General features: G+C 41.6%; 2 protein-coding genes across 3 annotated transcripts; both read left to right on the forward strand.

Annotated features, from left to right (window-relative positions):
* The first annotated feature begins 77 nt into the window (after positions 1-77).
* Positions 78-11032, forward strand: LOC139282421 (nuclear receptor subfamily 1 group D member 1-like). Its single transcript, XM_070902124.1, has 8 exons — positions 78-543; positions 6198-6509; positions 6617-6705; positions 6829-6973; positions 8426-8997; positions 9100-9285; positions 9398-9608; positions 9707-11032. Exons 1-8 carry the CDS (start codon positions 498-500, stop codon positions 9901-9903), a joined length of 1758 nt encoding a protein of 585 aa, XP_070758225.1. The 5' UTR covers positions 78-497; the 3' UTR covers positions 9904-11032.
* A 3668-nt stretch (positions 11033-14700) lies between these two features.
* faim2b (Fas apoptotic inhibitory molecule 2b) lies at positions 14701-17411 on the forward strand. Of its 2 annotated transcripts, none has more exons than XM_070903142.1 (12): positions 14701-14715; positions 15281-15329; positions 15643-15710; positions 15815-15879; positions 15994-16047; positions 16138-16188; positions 16313-16352; positions 16453-16490; positions 16616-16703; positions 16783-16878; positions 17115-17168; positions 17262-17411. In XM_070903142.1, exons 1-12 carry the CDS (start codon positions 14701-14703, stop codon positions 17409-17411), a joined length of 768 nt encoding a protein of 255 aa, XP_070759243.1. The 2 variants fall into 2 exon arrangements, with proteins under 2 accessions (XP_070759243.1, XP_070759244.1); XM_070903143.1 differs by having other exon boundaries at positions 15284-15329.
* Positions 17412-19699: the final 2288 nt, after the last annotated feature.

The raw sequence follows: 19699 nt of genomic DNA on the forward strand, positions 1-19699 counted from the left end.
CACATTTCTCAGGCACCTGAAAACGTGCTGGTTATTTTAGGACGCGTGTTGCTTATTGATGAGCGGGGAGTGTTTAAACTACTTCCACTCTGGTCATGTTTTAATGGTGACTGTACATGGCAAGCAGCTAAACGCGCTGTAATTTAGAGAAGCCCCATACAGTGATATTCTCACAACAGCCTGGCATCTTAAGGTGCGCAGACGGAGAGTCCCGTGCATCTACTCACCTCGGAGGTTATTTGGATCAGCACGAGATCTGCTCTAATTTCCTTTTTTAAAAATATTTCGTTTACTTTTTCTTCGGTGACCGGCATTTTTTGTCAAGAACCCCCCAATGCTCTGCGCACACTGCTGTTGGTCTGAGCTTTTGGATACACTCTCTATGCCTTGGCAATTAGTAACTATTTCACCCAGGTCTACATCAACGAAACTCTTCGGTCTCAAGCAAAGGCAGTCAGTCCAGCATTAAACGTCCACAGTTGAACAGCACGGAAGAAATGATCAACATCGACCGACTGGGAAACATGGAAAATAGTCCTGGTGGTAAGTAAGCTTTATACTCCACTGCATGTCTTTATTTACTGGAAAAATAATGTCAATGCCAAACAGCAGCAATTTAAAAGAAGCAGGCAATGGTGCATTATGGGAGCAGATGCCATTGCACTTCTCTACATCAAATATCATCCTTGGATAGCAAATGTATTGGATAATAAAAATGATTCATCAGCACTGTCCATTATGTATAATTGCATCAGTCTATATCTACAAAAAAACCTGCTTATTATAGCGCCACGCGAGCGTAGAAATGGGTTGATGCTTTTATTTTTCTGTTCCACTGTATCTCATTTTGAAACACTATAATGCACCCAGTATAAGTTAGAACACATATATCGGCTTTGCAATGTCTGTGTTTTAAACATAATGTGGAGCTTTTGGGAATCTCACTGCTGACAGCCGCACGCTCAGGAATGATATATACTTTGGGGTGAATATGGCAGGCTTTTAACTGTAATTCAGCTGTGTAACATATGGCACGCTGCCAAGTGCTTCTGGGCTGCAGACAGTTGAGAGTTTTGAGTGAGTGAGCTGAGCACGGGAGGGGGAAGTCCTCTCTAGTCAGTCTTTGCGGCGGACTTCCGATTCTCTGCATGTAAACAAACTCATGTGAAGCGCGACCTAAAATGCCCCCTCTGACCGGGCACGTTGTATTTCCACAGTAGCCTTGTGTCGTATTATCTTATTGTCGTTACTCTCTTGTTATCGACTGTCAGACGAGGTGAAACACTGCCACACTCTGCAGTATGTGCTGCAGTTCAGACGGAGCTGCTATGGCCAACTAAAAGCGTCCCGAACAAGTAACAACTGACGCATTTACGGGAAGTTGTAACTTTGCAGTGCGTGAGTCATTTCACTTGGCTGCTCATTAATATCTCTGGCTGAAGCGCCGCTCTTTCCAAAACACATGTGAGTAGGCTATGTCAAGGAACAGGCACGCCCACTGACTCAAAACAAGTAACCGGTGCCAAAGTGCATCAATGCAGCCTACTGGCCATGACTTTTAACAGCAGTACTCAGAGTAAATATCCGGTTCTGCCAGGACTTGAATCATGATCTAAATGTAGGTCTAAGCCCAGGGGGAGCTGATGACGAACGAGTCCTATTTCTCATGAAACAAGAGAACCAGTCGATATCAGTTTTAGCCCATTCCCCGTGAACTCCGTGGTTCAGTAATAGATTCAATACTGTAATGGATACAACACACAACATTAACGTCTGTGTGAATTTCTGATACAGCACTCCTTATATAGAACTGCACAGATACGGACTGAACCAGCAATCAAATGTTGATTGCAATATAAGCGCTAAAATATAATTTCAATGGATACCATATCAGGGCAAGCACGATGACGCCACCACGTATAATACCACATAAATAGGCTACCAACAGAAACATTATAGCAAATATAGACAGATATTATAACGTCCTTGAACAGCGGATGACCATTATGACTGTCATGTCTTTTCGTGTGCTCTCCGCCCCAGTGCACCCTGGGTAGAAACAGTCGTGATAATGTTGGGAATCATGCGCCTGATTTTTAATACGCAGTTACCCCGCCTCGAGCTGACAGCACGTGTATACAACCTCAGCATCCACGTGCAGCGTTTGATTCCCTAGCACCCCGCCCCTCTCGGTCGCTCCCCTCCACCGCGCGCGTCCTGCTCGAGCTCAGCTCGCACGGGGATTCCTCTCCCTCTCCCTTTCTTCGCTGGTAGCTTGGTCAGTGGGTCAGGGAAGTTTAGGAGCCTTTTCTCTCGTCTTGGTTACAATATCTGGTTTGAAATGTGCATTAGTAGTTACAGTGGACCATATTAAACGTAAAGTACCACTGTTTGGTGACATACGTTTGGCTCCAGTCGAACTGGGTTTTGGGTGTCATGGCTAACCAGTTCTTGTTCTTTCTTACCCCTTTTCGGTGGTAGTATAACACTTTTAATTTAACAATGAACCATTATTGTGCTAACATTGAGCAATAGCAGTATTCACAAATTAAACCTTGCTGGTACAATTTGTCATTGACAACATAAACAAAGGTCAATAAAATGTATCATAGATGAAGCTGTGGATCAGTGTGCTGAGCCTCACATGATTCATGGAGGAGGCCCTAATCGATGTCTTATTTCCTCCAACTTGTGAAGGCAATATGTTAAGTTTTATAGCAGTCAAAGTCATCACTACATACTGGAATCATCAACGAGTGCCTTAATCAATATGAACCTAGTTAGCGTATTGTAGGGCATTCTAGGCTCTCCCTTCAACTTCATGAACAACCTAACTTAATAACTTGAGTATAGTTCTGTGTCTGGGATGATGAGCGTGACTCCATGGTAACGTGACTTTGTCAAGGATGTCAAGGGATGACCATGACCAATGACCGCCCCTAATGTAACCTCCAGTGTTCAGAGAGCTGACTTTGTGACCTAAAAGGTCTATAATGATGAAAAAGATGCCACAAATATACAGGCTAGTATCTTTTTATATAAACATAAAAACTGGCAATATGTTCAAAGGCAGAATGAGTAGGATTTGTCCGTTGCGATTTGTAAACATTCAAAGTTGGCCCCTGCTCAACAACAACAGTAGCTTCCTCTTGGATGCGTGCTTACGATCTGGCAGCTGGTCACTACCTTTTTTTAGTAGTCCCGCCCACTCACACCCAACACCCTACTGTTATTGGCTGTGGGCTACACACCCACTGCCCAAAGATTGACTCCCAGAAACGTCCCGAACACAGCAAAATAAGAAAATACAAAAATACTGAGTCTCTGCAGATACAGACACCGCCACACACTTTAGTGGGTCATAAGCGATGATTGAAAGGGATTCTTTTTGTATGAGACTGCACACTGTTTTTTAGGAAAATCCTACTCCTTCTGCCTTTTAGTAGATGAATGCGTCATTCATGCTAACAGGAACAATAAGCTTAATGTTGAGCTCCGATGCCAGTCCTGAAACCAGATTCCTTGTTAGCTAATTCACATTAATAGCCGAGCTTGTTTCGGGTTACAGATAGTATTTCTATCTAAGGATTGAGTATAACCAGCTTCTTCTAGTCTGTCACGTATGTATGGGTGAACCCACAAGACCTACATGTAAAACTCTTAAATGTTTGAACTACAGAACTCCTTAAAAACAAGTTCAAACTGGAACAACATACAATGGAATCATTAATGTCTCTGTATATAGCAATAAAAGATCATTGGAGGTTCATGTGATATAAAGCAAATTTTGCCCTCTGTTGCCTTCAGAGCACCATCCTCCTTGAAAGCGCTTCATAAATAGACACATGACATGAGGCCAGCTGTTTCACGTGGAGTGGGGCTTACTGCCCATGCACAGTTGTAATTGTTCTCATGAAAGAGGACAGACTAGTTTGAGTTAAGAGGGGGCGTCTCCCCCCCCAGACATGATATGTACATGATGTCTATACAGTTTGCCTGCCATGCATGCATACCCAGGGGGTGGGAACACACGAGAGGGGAAAGTCATGGAGGACTGGCAAAAGGAGGGGCTGTGGAGCAGTTTGTTTATGCTGTAGTTCTTATTGCTCTATGTGTATCCGCAGGTCACATGTTGTAACCTGTGCCTGAGTACAGCAGGGATGATATTCCCAGAGCTCGTTCTGGCACCCAGTCAAACTGGATTCCAGGAAATGGTTACAAGGACACAGAATATGGAATGTTTTTACAGCAGAGGGGGCAGAGATTGTGAATGTAGAAAGTGGGTGTGGAGTTGGTGTGACGGTAGGGTGAGACCCTGCCCTCTGCAGGTGATACACATGTCCATAAAGCTTTTATCTTTCTCACACAGACACACAAACACACACAGGAAACTGCACATGTGCATGTTTGTGTGTGTAAAGTGAAGTCAGAGTCTGCTCTGATACCAGAGCTGCCACCACACACAAGCCACCAGAGTACCTTGCATTCAGTGTTGACACGTGTGAGCGGTGGAATTAAGGAGGCACTTAGAGCTAAACAGAAATGCAGCACGTGTTTTCTCAAGGAGACGAGCACAAGAGACGAGGGAGGCTTTTTCTCTGATGACTCAAGGTCCTTGAGAGGAAATGTTCGCAGAATGACAGTGTAGACAATCCAAGGATATTTAGATACTTCAAATAACACTGCCACGACAATTAGACCAGTCATCTCTTAGCGTGACTGCAGTAACCTGTTGGGCTGAGTAGAGCAGACAACCGATATAAACTGTGTTACAAATCTGTGTTGGAAATCTCTATCTGTCTGATGGTGACCCACAAAGTGTAATCATACCATTTCTGCTCATGGGAAACGTTTTGGTTGGCAGGTTTTTATGCCAAGGTATTTAGACACCTGACACAGTAATCTGACGGCAAATAAAAAGTAGGGCAAACACTGAACTGAGGAAAGGAGCAGAAACATACATAATATTCTTGAAATCATTAATGTCTGCATTAGTAGAGATTCGATTCTCATCACTGATATTCTAAATCAAAAGAATTATGTCAGCCTGTGATATAAATTCATAATGAAAAGCTCACTTTAATTGACTAAAATTATTTTAATGTGTCAAAATACTGGCCAGCAACAACGTGACTGTTTCCAGTGACTCTGTGGAATGCAGCGACTTAAGGTAGCTGTGCCCTGCTTGCCTCCCCCTACGTCTGTAGTCACAGCATTAAAGCCCTCTCTATTCCAAACGTGATCTGCCCTAGCGCTTGTTATTGTACTGCTGCTGTTGTCTACACGGGACTGCGCAAAGAGCCTTGTGAGCCGGGCGGGAACTGTGTCAAGAGTCCATGTGAGCTCCCGGTCAGGTGGCTGGCGGATAGATGGGTCTGCCGGCCCGCAGCCAAAGAGGGGAGGGAGGGGCGGAGGAGGAGGAGGAGGGGAGGAGAATAGAGAAGAAGGGAGGGGGCGGGAGAGGAGGAAAGGCTCTATGCTGAGAGCAAGCAGGCAGGGAGCTGGCTGGCTCAGCCTGCACGTGAGGGGCAGTCTTTCGTATTGCAGGGAAGAACACTGTCTGGAAAACAAGGGGGCGGATGGGTGTTGTGTTGAGGGGTAATAGGGCAGTTCCGACTCGTTGTGACATCCATAAACAAAGGCCTGTTCATAGCATGTCTATGGTGCACATTGTGAATATCTAGTGACTTACTGTCATATTATGATAAACATTTCATGGTGTTTCCTATTATACATTTGCTGTGATGTTTGTATAATATCCTCGTTTTGATACTTCATGATACATGGTAGGGTATTGTATCACAGAAATGTAACGTCTGTAGAAAGCCTGGTCATTGTGTATTTACCATTATTTATTCACATAAAACTCATTTATATATATATATATATATATATATATATATCACTAATCTGATATGAAACCGAAAGACACAGGTATCCAGGTCAGAATTGTTGTTGCTCTAGCTGTGACATTTTTTCTAAATTATTCATCAGATCAAATTTCTGTTGTGTCCAACATGTTCAGGGTTGTGTGTGTGTTTGTGAAACTCTGCCAAGTAAGCTCACTAAATCAAAGTAGAGCATTGCTCAACACTTGCACTCCCACTCACATTGTGCATGCGAACACTGACCCAGATGAAGATGAAGTGAATTGAGTTTTCTTTTTCTTTTTTTTTTGCCCCTCTCTGTTCCTCCAGGTGGTGTTATCTTGTACGCTGGCTCGTCCGGCAGTGCCAGCCCGAGTCCTGGCAGTCCTTCAAGTGGATACCAGACCCAGTCGCCCTCCTCCCACTCGCAGCCTTCATCCCCAGAGGGTGTCTCCTTTCAGGAGATTGGGCCCCTGAAGCAGAGAGGGGAACAAGGGGGAGGAACTCCTTCCCCGAGAATGGTCTTCCAGTTTCCTGAAGTAAACAATGCTCCCGTTGCCCAAGTAACAACGGTATCATCGGCAACCTACAACCATCCCACAGTGGCCAAAAGACCTTGTGGTTTCACTGGGACGTTCACCAGTAAGTACCGGCTCATGTCCCTCCTTTCTGTTCTCCTCTATCTTTACCTGCCAGCACTTTGTTGTTGTATTTCTCTCTCTGATGATGAATGTCTGCCTCTTTCACAGAGAGCGGAGGTATGGTGCTTCTGTGTAAGGTGTGTGGGGACATCGCATCTGGGTTCCACTATGGCGTGCATGCCTGCGAAGGCTGCAAGGTGAGACAGAACAAAGATAGTATCATGTCATGTATCTCTTTTCAGTGGATACAAACACACACACACACACATTGCCTCAAAAGACACTCTTCAAAGTCTTTATTCTTTTTGTTCCTTCTCCAGGGTTTCTTCAGACGTAGCATTCAGCAGAACATCCACTACAAGATGTGTGTGAAGAACGAAAAGTGTCTCATCATGCGCATGAACCGAAACCGGTGCCAGCACTGCCGCTTTAAGAAGTGTCTCTCCGTGGGCATGTCCAGAGATGGTGAGAGACGGTGTTAAAGATATTTAGACATATGGCAACTAAAACTGAAATTCATGTGTTGAGGAGAGGGGTTCATCTGATCCATGGAGGATTACATGTTAAAGCTTCACAGAATGTTTTTAAAAAGTCAAAATTAAGAATCCTGTTGTAGCTTTTGACAAAAACTTTGTCCTCAAGCAGGTCTCACTCCTCAACACAGAATTTCATTTTTCTCTCCATTCCCCTCCTTCTGTCTTTTTTGCCCCTCTGTCTTCCTCTCTCTTTCCCCTGCTGCCTGATTTATGGCAAGTGGAGCTCTAGAGTCCCAGTAGTCATCAGTCATGGAGAAACTGTGACAAATACAGTTTATTTTGGGAAATTGGGGCACAAAGTTGTTGATTACCCCACGTGTTCACCAAGATGATCAGCCTTATCTATTTTTTTTCCCAAGACTGACATTTACAAATAATAATTTGAGGCATAATGTCATTCTGCTCCTTTGAATCATGAAAACCTGCAGTGCTCGACTTGAAATTAAAATAACACTTAATCTGCTCTACTGCATTATTCCACCGCAGGACTCTGATCTCTTGGGATGTGGCTAAACTAGGTGATAATAAATCATGCTTTTTTCTGGAGCAAACATTTTTAGCTGACCCAAAAAAGCCAAAATGTGGGAGTGAAAAATCACCTGCTATTTCGTCAGATCACAGCAGGGAAACTTTATTATTAATAATCATATTTTACATGTTTTCATATGCACACCAATCGAATTAAAAAGAAATGTTCTGTTGGTTCTACAAGCCCACAACAATAATACGATATAGCCTCAAAGCCACTATTCATGTCATGTCTTTGACTTGACAACATGATGTCTGCTCACAAATGAATTTTTGATCATCCAGTTTTCCACCTTCAGCCCTTTGTCTCCTCACCTCTCCTACCTACCTACCTACCTGCCTGCCTACCTACCTTTCCACTTGTCACTCACTCTGTTGAAAATGACATGAAGTTCAGTGCTGTTGACCCAGTGACCTACTTCCACAGAAAAAGAGAGAGCTAGTGCTCGACTGGGGGAGGTGGTGTAGCAAACAGCGTGCTATAAATAGGGCTGTCAGTGGAGGTGCAGAATTGAAAAGGGGGAAGGGAGGATTGTAAAGGCTGGAGAGGAGGATGAGGCGGTGGGATGAGATGAAGGCTTAAGTGTCCGTATTGTGGTGTAACAGCTGTGATGGACACAGAATAGCCAGAGACAGTAGAGAGATTTCCAGATTAGTAATCCACATAGAGATTACATCTTGAGCGTCAGATGTAGAATCCATCAGACAGGAAGTGGTTGTTTCTCTGTATTGTTTGAATGTTTCTGCTGTTCAGTGTGTCAATCAAAGTGCTGCCAGTAAGCAGCTGGCAGTGATGTCAATGCTTGATGCCAGTAAATGCTAACAGAGGATGCTCTCTTCTGCTTGTCCTCAGCTGTGCGTTTTGGGCGTATTCCCAAACGGGAGAAGCAGAGACTATTGGATGAGATGCAGAGCTACATGAACAGTCTCAACGAACCAGCTTCCATGGAAATGGAGATGTCGCCTCCTGCCGATGCCCCCTGCAGTCCACAGAACCAGACCAATGAAGGAGCGGGCTCCGTATCGCAGTCTTACCGCAGCAATTTAATGAACAGTGACGAGAAACCACTCAAGATGGCTGCCGGCAACGACAACATCGGCTCTTCGTCTTTCCAGAACAGCTCAGTACAGCAGCCTTCTCTGTCACACTCAGCAACCCAGACTCAGCACACAGTTCAGGGGGAGCAGGCAAACCTGACATCAAGCTACCACATCCCCACAAGCTGCCCTGTCGCCCACACCAACAATGAAAACTCCAGTGTCGACAATGCCAGGCACGCCTTCTCCTCCAATCAGAATCGGTGCCCCGTCACTGGCCGCCTATCATCTCACTCCTACTCTGTCAATCAGAACAGTTACCCAGCCAGAGATTCCCAGAACCAAAGTCCTTGCCCCTGGAAGCTGAATGGAGGAGCCAAAGTGCTGGTGAGCCCCTTTCCTTAATGACTATTTGACTATGTATCAATTTAATGTCAATAAAAAGTCCATAACACTTCCTGTCCTCTCTCCTCTCGGTCTCTCCTGCAGGCATGTCCACTCAATTCATGTCCAGTGGCTCCGGCCAGTCGCTCCAGTCAGGAGGTGTGGGAGTCTTTCTCCCAGTGCTTCACCCCTGCTGTTAAAGAAGTGGTGGAGTTTGCTAAGAGCATCCCGGGCTTCCAGACTCTCAGCCAGCATGATCAGGTCATGCTGCTCAAATCCGGCACTTTCCAGGTACATCCAGTTAAATAGAGTTTGTTGGTTGGACGGTGGCAGCTGTTCTTTACCTCCTTTCTTATCCTTTGGAGTCTTTTCTGTTGCTGATCTGGTTTGATTCTTTCCACAGGTCCTAATGGTGAGGTTTTGCTCACTGTTTGACCCCAAGGAGAGGACGGTGACCTTCCTCAATGGGCAGACGTACTCTTTGGCATCACTGAGGGCTCTGGGCATGGGCTGCTTACTGGACGCCATGTTTGAATTCAGCGAGAAGCTCGGATCTTTGGGTCTGGAGCCTGACGAGATGGCGCTTTTCATGGCTGTTGTGCTGGTTTCAGCTGGTAAGACCCATACTCACCCACACACAGAAACACATACTGTATGCACACATTTGCTCAATGTCTACGAGGTCTAACCTATTCCTCCTTCCTCTCCCCAGATCGCTCTGGTATAGTGGAGGTGGGAGCAGTGGAACAGCTGCAGGAGAACCTAATAAAAGCTCTGCGCTCCCTTATCACCAGTCGCCGCCCAGACAACAGCACCCTCTTCCCAAAGTTGCTGCTACGTCTGCCGGACCTGCGCACCCTGAACAACCAACACTCTGACAAGCTTTTAGCTTTCCGCATCGATCCTTGAGTTCAGAGAGCTAAAGCTTACTGAGGTTATCTGCTTTGGGGAGCCTCCCTGCTCCGCACGCAAGCCTGGCCCGCCACATACCGTACACTGGCCTACGCATGATGGACAGTTGTTGTGGGAGCTGTGCCAAGTCTGACACTGTGAGAGAGAGCAAGCTTGGAAAACATATCAGTGAAGGATGTCAGCACAGCAGGAGGCGGAGGCTCCTGAACTCTAGCCGATTCCTCATCCAGTTGTTTCCAGGGTTGCTAAAAAAAAAACTATCTAAACATAGACTGTGTTCTTCCTTGGGTTCTTCGAGTCAACATCAGGCCACCAAGTCATCACCGCTCCCTCCTGGAGTTCATCAGAGCCAGTTCTTGTTCTGAAGACCAAAAAGAAGAACGAGCCTGTGTTGTTCCTCACTAGACTTTGTCCTCCGATCCCAGCTCACAAAGCTAACAACAGGGAAGCACGTACGCCCGTGAAAAAACATCTACAAACATTCACCAACACTGATTTTCTTACAGTGCATTCATGCTACAATGTGTAAAGGGCACTTTCCATACATTGAGAAGACCTCTTAAATCAATATATAACATAGCAATAGAAATGTCTGATACACAGTTGGGAGGATGGTTTGTGTTTGCCCTGTTGAAATGACATAAGCTATTTTCACAACATGTCTCCATGTGGGAAACCTTTATGAAAATCACCCATTTGTGATTGAGAAGTGTATAACATTTTTAATAAATGAGAGCAAGTTGCATTGTATTTGTATGCGGTAATCAGGGAGAAATTATTGGTCATTTTAGACCGTGTCTGATGGGTTATATGCGAAGGTGTTTTGTTGTAAATTTTGTATATAACCTTTATTCTTTGGTTCGTACCCATGTTAGTTTGCAGATTCTTTGGACATGTAAATGAAGTTAGTATTGAATTATTGTATGATGTCACAAATAATAGATTGCTCCACAGACTGCAAAGAGAAAGCAGCGTTTGGACCTTGCGCTCTGAGTATAAACTTTTTATTTGAAGATATATAATTGAAATAAATGTATTGTCAACTGACTGCATCATCTTGTGAATATTTTGTAAATGTTTTATGGTCACACCATAGAGTACCATTATTAAATAACGTTATATAGCATTTTTTCCCTTGTGTTCCTCTTTTTTTTTCATTTTTACCCCTTAATGCGATGCTACCGTCAGCGTTGCCGAGGCATGCCATGGAGCCGTAGCCTAGCAACAGAAGCAATCAGCCAATCATGCTCCAGGTCTGAGAGCCATTGGGGCTTTATTGCTAATGAGAAACACCACTTGATTTCTGAGTGTGTGTGATAACAAGTAAATGTGATTTCAAAGAGTTTCGCACTTCAGTAAACACAAGGTCACATTCTTTGCACCAACACAGACAACAGGCAGCCACTGGGAGAGAGACTATCAACTAAGATGGATCCTGTTCAGTGATATATGCGAATATGACACTGTAGGTAAATTTGTGACGTGAGTATGCAAATGTTATGGAGGCACAAGGAGAAGCCCTCACCACGACAGTCTACTAGGAAGCCTAGGGAAAACGTATTGGCATAAATGTTTGGGAACATTATCCATAAACAGCAACTCTGGCCTTCAGAAGCCTCCAAATCATCTGCACATGTTTGTGATTTATATGTAGATACTTACTGCTAACGTCAGACAAATGCATATCCTTTTTGTATACAGCAAAATGGTAGGCAAAAAGTATTACAGCAAAAAGTAATATTCCCTCTGAGGTTATTATGATTGAGTACTCTGCCCTTTTTGTATATTTTTAGTTCAAACATTCAGGAGAGCCTGCGACTCCTCGTGTGAATATCAGGAGACACATATCCACCGGTATATTGGTGTTAATTCAACAACTGGATAAAAGCAATACATCGCCTCCACATCAGGTGATTCTCCGGCAGTAAAACCGGCTCTAAACAACAACACAACAACATGTATCTCCCTCACAGTGCCAAGATATGAAAAATGAGCATCGGCCAAAAGCTGCACTCTGCCTTCCATTTTTATTTGAACTCAGCCAAACTTTGCTTCTCAGTGCTGCATCAGGAAGAAAAAAACTCTTCTACAGTAAGTTGTGACACAACCAGTGTTCCAGTGATTTCTATGAATCGTGTTGAGGTCTTCACATGCCACCTACTGGACAGGACGATAACAACAAGAACACATTTTGGCCATGACATTATTTTATGATTAGACACAGGGACCAGGACTATCACTGAAACCACAATAATAATACAATAATACCACCTCTTACCGCACAACAGCATAAACCAATGTAACGATAGAGGTTTGTGGTTCCTTAAACAACAAACAGTCAGCATCTCTGTGGTGTATCAAAGGGTATCTCAAAGGGCTGAGACCCGGACCAGCATGCCTGAGGTGCAAAGTTCATTCTTGATCTCAGAAACAACAGAAAAACAATCTAAACACGAGGTCTGTTCAGTAGCTGATCTGGAGCTTTTGATCATATCAGCAGATAGAGTTTGCCAAGTCATCATCATGGAATTGTAGATCTTCAAACCTTATGGTGAGATTGTTTTATCAATGGACCAGTATCATTTCTAACCTGCTCCCCTCTTATATTACTTTAAAATGTAACTCAATTAATTATAAATGTCTTGCTGTTCTTACTCATTGTAACATAAAACGAAAAACCCTGACTTTTCATGATTCAGTATCTATGCACCAAATTCAGTGAAGGCTTCTCAGTGTAACTTGATTTTTTAAATGCTCAAATATAAATTGGCCGTAATACTGTTATCTTCAGAATAATCATCATGTTTGAAGTTTAGTTATAAACGGCTTGTGTTGTAATATATAATATTTACTGAGTTGGACAATAACAAGAAGTGTTCATAATATTTTTGATTACCTTGTTGGATGACAGAGTCTGGTTGGGACTGAGAGGTGGTGTGGTTTATGTGTTGACACTCCACTATCAATACTAAAAGAGCCAGACTGCATGTGGTCTAATCTGGTCCAAAGATCTGCTAACTTTCCTGTTCAAAGAAGCAAAGGTATTTGAGCAACAGTATTATTACATACTATGTGTCTTGCACAGGTCCTTTCTCGCATCATACTTATAGAAATATATTCTTGTCTGCTGACGCCATCTAGTGGCTACAAGAAGGAAGCATATACAGACGTACTAACTTCAACATGTTTTATGGACTGAGGACTGGAGGGAATTTACTGTGGTATCTGGTATACTTTTGCAGAAGTAACTTGGATTTAAAAACCGTCATTTATTTCATTCCGAATTTGGTTGTCTTTTTTAAAATCATTTTACCATTTAGTTTCAGGATTTGTTTAATCTTGCTTTTCTCATTGTTTTGTACGAAGTAATTCATTGAGTATGTTTTGACCCGCACTAATACTTCAAATGTAGAAAACTAAATTGATGTAATGACGTATGTAAATCCTACAGTTGCTCCACTGTGAATGACTGACTGACCGACTGAATGAATGAATGGAAACACTGGCTTTGTGGTTTCAAATTTCTTCTTTTTTTTTTTTTTTTGCTCGAATACAGCTCATATTTCCTGGTAAACATTAAAGTATGATAACGTTATCAGTTGTAAACTGTATCACTGTATCATCATGGATGTCACAGTTTATGTAGCAGCACTAAATAACTATGTAGCAGACTTTTCACCTTCATTTGAAATGACTGTCAGTGGACTGTCATTAAAATGTGATCAGCGTGTCCTTACTTTATATATATATATATATATATATATATATATATATATATATATATATATATATATATATATATATACACATATACATATCATATTATATATTATTATTATATTATTATTTATATATCATTTATTTGGGGCCCTACATCATGTCGGTGTTGTTGTCTCCTTGGTGAAGCAGATAACAGTAAGATGAATATTAGTAAAAGTAGATCAAAGGTGCACACTCGCAGGTACATCTCATTATTGCTGTTTTTAAAGGTTAAGTGTGCGCTACATAATGTTCTTAACTTCAATCTCATTAGTCTGATGCGCTTGTTACTAAACCAGTCTCTTACACAAAAACATGATGTCATAAGTTCACTAGATTACTGCTGTGCTGCTAAAAAAGACAATGTTTAAATAAATGACATGGCAACAGTGTACATAAACAAATTCACATGGGCAGGGGTTGTTGGTTTTGCTTTGATAATATATTCCTATATAATATAAATATGCACATGCTGATTATCACATATCCTCTATATCTGTGTCATTTTCTCCCTAAAGTGGAGCAGAATAATTACGTAATGCATATGTAATTCAGATGTGTAAGTCATTTGAGTATTTCTGGTGAGCAGCAGGATGATTAACTGTCCTGGAACACTGTTGAGACAGTTTGTGCCAGCAGAGAGAGACATAAACGACACCCCTGGTTAGCTACAGTAGTGGTACGGTCTGGCTTCATCTCAGTGTTTTGGAACTACCTGGACTTTGCTAGAACGACCTCATTAAGCCGAGTATAGGGGTGGCGTGGGATCAGGGTTAGAGAGAGATTAACCGCATGGAGGCCTATAAAGCTTCAGTGTAATCCGCACACTGGAGACTAATTCAAAGCAACAACTACTCTACAAACAACCTTTTTTGCTTGCAACTTGCAGTGCTTTGGACCTCACAAACCCCTTTAAACAAGAGACTAGGAGCTGAGCGTTTTCATAGTTTGGATTTAAAGAAAAATATTTGACCTGTGACTTCAGAATAGTCTTCCTCATCATCAGCAACATAAAGGTGCGAAGAGGGAAAAATAATGAAAAAGGGAAAGGTATGTTTCTAACTTTCCTGCCTTATAGTTACACTACAGCTTTGTAATACATTATTATTATTTATTATTATATTATTATAATCATTTTTGATTTAATGTAATTGCTTGAGTTTTTATCTTTTACTCTAAAAGATACTAAATAAAATGAGCTCATACAAAGGCACAAATGATAAAGTCGTGGGTTTGAGATATGGCTCTTCTGTTTCTGATCTTTTTCAATGGCAACATCACAACCAGGCTCAAAAATCATCAACCAAATAATGAAATATTTTTCTTAATGTGTGTGAAAGAGCTCATTTAGTGAACACTGGTTTCTCTGTACTTTAATCATAGTGTTATATATTCTGGCTACAAAAAGATGGAGGCGCATCACATCCATCGTAATCCTTTGAACTAATCAAACATGGAGGCTGTTTTGTGGACAAATCTGTCGGGAAACTGTCTGCAGGAGAGTTAGCACTGTGCTGCTTCATGTGTTTGTGAGAGTAAACATGATGTGTATAGGGAATACAAATGCATCTGATTAAAAGCTGTTATGACCCAACTAACCGTAACACAATCCCAGCAGGTGAGCGATGACAATGAGCCCCCCAGTTATCAGGAGGTGACTGCAGGTAAAAACTCATGTCTTTGTGGTTTGACATGTTCACTAACACTGGCTGTTACGTCTTCAAGTTCTACCTCGACTTACTACATACAGTTTATGCTTGTTTGAGGCAAAGTACTGAAAGAATAAAATGGACAATAAGTGGGTTGATGTTTATCATGATTAAATTTTTTGATTCATTGCAATTTGTAATATTGATTATTAATCGTGATAATCAAAAGTCATATTAGTACCAGTCAAACCTGTGACTTCATTTCTTGGAATAATGCTGCAGTATCATTTTAAGACAGTTCCTACAAACATGTTGCCTCTTTCTTCAGGCTATGATGAGATGGAGGCCCAGTTCGCCTGGGACGACAAGACCATCAGACGGACCTTCATCAGGAAGGTACAAATGTGTTCCGTGAGACCAGTGACACCAGCGACACCAGTACAAACACAATATCACAGTATCACGTCCATTGCTCTGACACAATGTATGTCCTCCCGCAGGTCTACGCCATTCTCATGGTCCAGCTGCTCGTGACCGTGTCAATTGTTGCCCTCTTCTCATTTTGGTAACTACTCTTGTGTTTCCGCTGCTGATCTGTGTCACCGCTTACAAGCAAAGTTTTTGTCTTTCCACTTTGATTAAAACATGAATTGAATCCATGTAATTTTTCTCTCTACAGCGCACCTGTGAGGTTTTTTATTCAAACTCATCCCAGCTTGTACATGGCATCTTAGTAAGTGGAAACATCACCACACCATGACTGACATTATAGCGTCACTTATTTATTAAGTTTTGTGTCGTTATTCTCTTCTTTTTTTGACAGTCTGATGTTCTTTGCCACCTACATTGCACTGTCCTGCTGTGGAGAACTGAGGTAACCTTTTTTTGGCAATATAACTAACAACACAAACATCCATTAAAGGACATATATAATGCTGTGTAGATTTGTGAATTTAAGTTGACAAAGTTGATTTTTCTTTTTGTTTTTACCCAAACAGGAGGCAGTTTCCTTGGAATATCATTCTGTTAGTTCTGTTTGTGAGTATTCCTCACATCATAGTAAAATACAATATTCTCTTTACTCATATGCTCAACATAAAGCCTAACTGTGGTAACATTTCTTTCCTTCTTCCCTCAGACTTTGAGCATGGCTTTCATGATGGGATTTGTGTCGAGGTAAATACATATTGTGATGCAGGGCGTGTGTTTTTGTGGGTGTCTGACGCATTGATTTCAACTCATGCGAGCCTTTCCAGACTAAAAGACTCCGTAATGAATGTGACTGCTTTCTCTTCCTCCAGCTTTTATAACACCAAATCAGTGGTTCTGTGTCTGGGAATCACGGCTCTGGTGTGTCTCTCTGTCACCATCTTCAGCTTCCAGAGCAAGGTGAGAAGTACTGCTTTCAAACAACAAAACAGACAGATTTTGTAAAAGAAAACAAATAAAACCTCCTCTCCTCTTGCAGATTGACGTCACATCCTGTCAGGGCGTCCTGTTTTCATTGTGTATGGTCATGCTCCTCTGTGCCATCACCATCTCTATTGTCGTCCCTTTCGGATATGTAAGTTCACCTCCACCCTGCCGTTCTAGCGCAATCCAACACACATTCCCAGAAGAAGTCAAAAATAGCTGATTAATGATGAGTTAAACAACAGTTAGGTTAATGCCTCAGGTTATGCCGGCTGTATTTGGGTGTGTGAGAAGGGATTAGACTCACAGATAATCTAGCAAAGCACTTAACATGCTATCCTCCTTAACAGTGTTTTGTAACGCTTTTTTTTTTATCTTGCACTGCAGGTTCCCTGGTTACATGCCATTTATGCTGTGGCAGGAGCCATCCTCTTCACTCTGGTGAGAAACTTCATCAAAACTTCAATTTTGTTTCAAGTTTGTTGTTTTTTTGTTACTCATTTCAACTCTCCTTGTTTTCTCCTTCTGCTACAGTTCCTGGCATTTGACACTCAGTTGCTTCTAGGGAACAAGCGCTACACTTTAAGTCCAGAGGAATATATCTTTGCCACCCTCAGCCTCTACCTGGACATCATCTACCTGTTCAGCTTCCTGCTACAGATCTTTGGAGGAGGCCGCGAGTAAAGCATCTCCTCCACTCCTTCCCTACATGTATACGTCTGTCTCTCAGCTGCACTGTTTGAACTCTCAACAAACTCAACAACTCACTTGGATTTATTACCCTCATGAACAAAATGACATCAGGGCTATACGGTTTTTGATGAATCACTCTTTCTAAGTTTTTTTTGTACATGCGTCAAAACTATGTAAACCAAGTGAGAGCATTCTGTGTGTTCTTTTGGTTACGTAATCTTGTCTACACAATCCTGCAGCTGCTTTCGTCACTATGCCCTGACATAGCCTACACCCACCTAATACCTTACTGTAGTTGTTCACTGTACTTCGGCCATTCCTATTGATCTGTTTTTATACCTCTCTGGGGTCCACTGTGACCCTGTCATCTGACATGGTGTGTTTTCACAGTCATTGGGTTCACAAGTTGATAACACACCAATAACAGAGCCGAAAAGGGAAGACTCCGGAAATCTGTACTTTCAAGTTCAGCAGGGTTGAGTTTGCTTTAATAACTGACTGTTACACCAGGTATGTACAGTATACACAGATTATTTTGTACTTGTTTTTAATGCACATTGTCATAGATGACAAGTTTAATGTTTTACTGTGTGTGTGGGTAAAATATTTTCATTCTAACAGCTCAGGTATGAGCATGGATATTTTCTGAGGAAATACTGTACGAGTGAAACCTGAATACAGGGATTTCAGCTAAGATACAACCAACCACAAAGGGAAACTGTGTGTTTGTAGCAGCATACATACTCTAACAACATAATTTAGTTCAGTTGCAATTTCTATTGTAACTTTAATGTGGCCTTTGGGATGTGATAGAAAATTATTATTATTAGAAATGTTTCAACTGTATAGGGAATCAAACACAAGTTAATATATTTGTTTTCTTAAGACAATGAGCTGTGTGCATTTGATTGCAACAATAAAACACATGAAAAGCACTGTCTTGCATGTGTGCACAGGTCCTGTGTAGTTTATTCTATGAGCTAAACTCATTGTAGTTGTAAATGTGAGTGTGAGTGTTGGTTTGCCTGTGTGTCAGCCCTGTGATGGACTGGTGACCTGTACAGGAGGTACCCCTCCACCACCCTGTTGCATGCTGGGATAGGATGTACGTTTGGTTTCAGAAAGACTTTTTATATTCATATCAATCTGGCAAATAACACATTGTTATGAAACTGGGCTTTCCAAAATAATGATAGTCTGTTGTGTAAATTTCTGTCATATTAATATATATAATTATTAATAAAACAACGTCACTTCACATTTACTTTTTGTTGATACAGACCTCATACTTTATTTACTAAGCACTGCTCCTTTCTGCCTTATCTTCGACTGATGTTCAAATCAAGTTTTTTAGGAGAACATTGACTTGAATTGAATAAAAATATTGGGGGGTTTTTTAACTTGTAAAATGCCAGGAGGGCACGCCCTCGCAGTGGAAATGACACCTCTGGACTTCAGTCCCCCACAACCCTAAACAGAACAAGTGGATTTAGAAAATGGACAAACAATAAGGTGATAAGTCAGTTTTGACCTACTGAGCAGCAAAAACACATACAAATGTCCTCAGAGTTATGATGACACTTACCAGCACAGTAATTATTAATACAGCAGGAGGTAACGACCCATCTGCTGCCCCTCCACTATAATGGTTGCCATAAGACAGATAATAAAACACACAGTTCACCCAATCATTGAAACAAGGCTTTTATTAAAAAAAAAAGAAAAATTGACATATTCAAATTCAAAGAGAAAACCAAGAAAGAAGGAAAATCTTATCTCAATCAATAAAAAAAACACAAGTTACAGACAATTTAGCAACTCTGGCACAGGAAGACAAAAGTAGCCAAGTGGCTTTGCAAAATAACCAAATATCAAAACCTCTTTCCTCTAACAAAACTGTACAAAATGAGTTCTTGTATAAATAAGAAAACTGTTCACAAGCAGGAAGTGAGACGAGCCCGTCGGATTTTCCAAATGTCATACAAACAAACTGGGTTCATACAGTGTGGAGCAACAGAGCGTGTTTTTACTATTTCATGTTCAAAATATTTATGAGTTTTAATAATGTAAAATACAACTATTTAAATGGCCCATTAGCAAAATAATTATAAACTGCTTTCTGTTTATTAGTATCATGAAGTTGTTACTGAAAATCAAACAGATGAGGGGGACTCTGTATTAACCAAATTAAAATAAAAGGGAACATTTAAAAAAATCCAGACTAGGGCAACATCTCACCACCCGTTTGGAAATCCTGTTTTAGCAGCAAAACATTTTGA

Source organism: Enoplosus armatus, chromosome 3 (assembly GCF_043641665.1).
Source record: "Enoplosus armatus isolate fEnoArm2 chromosome 3, fEnoArm2.hap1, whole genome shotgun sequence".
NCBI lineage: Eukaryota > Metazoa > Chordata > Actinopteri > Centrarchiformes > Enoplosidae > Enoplosus > Enoplosus armatus.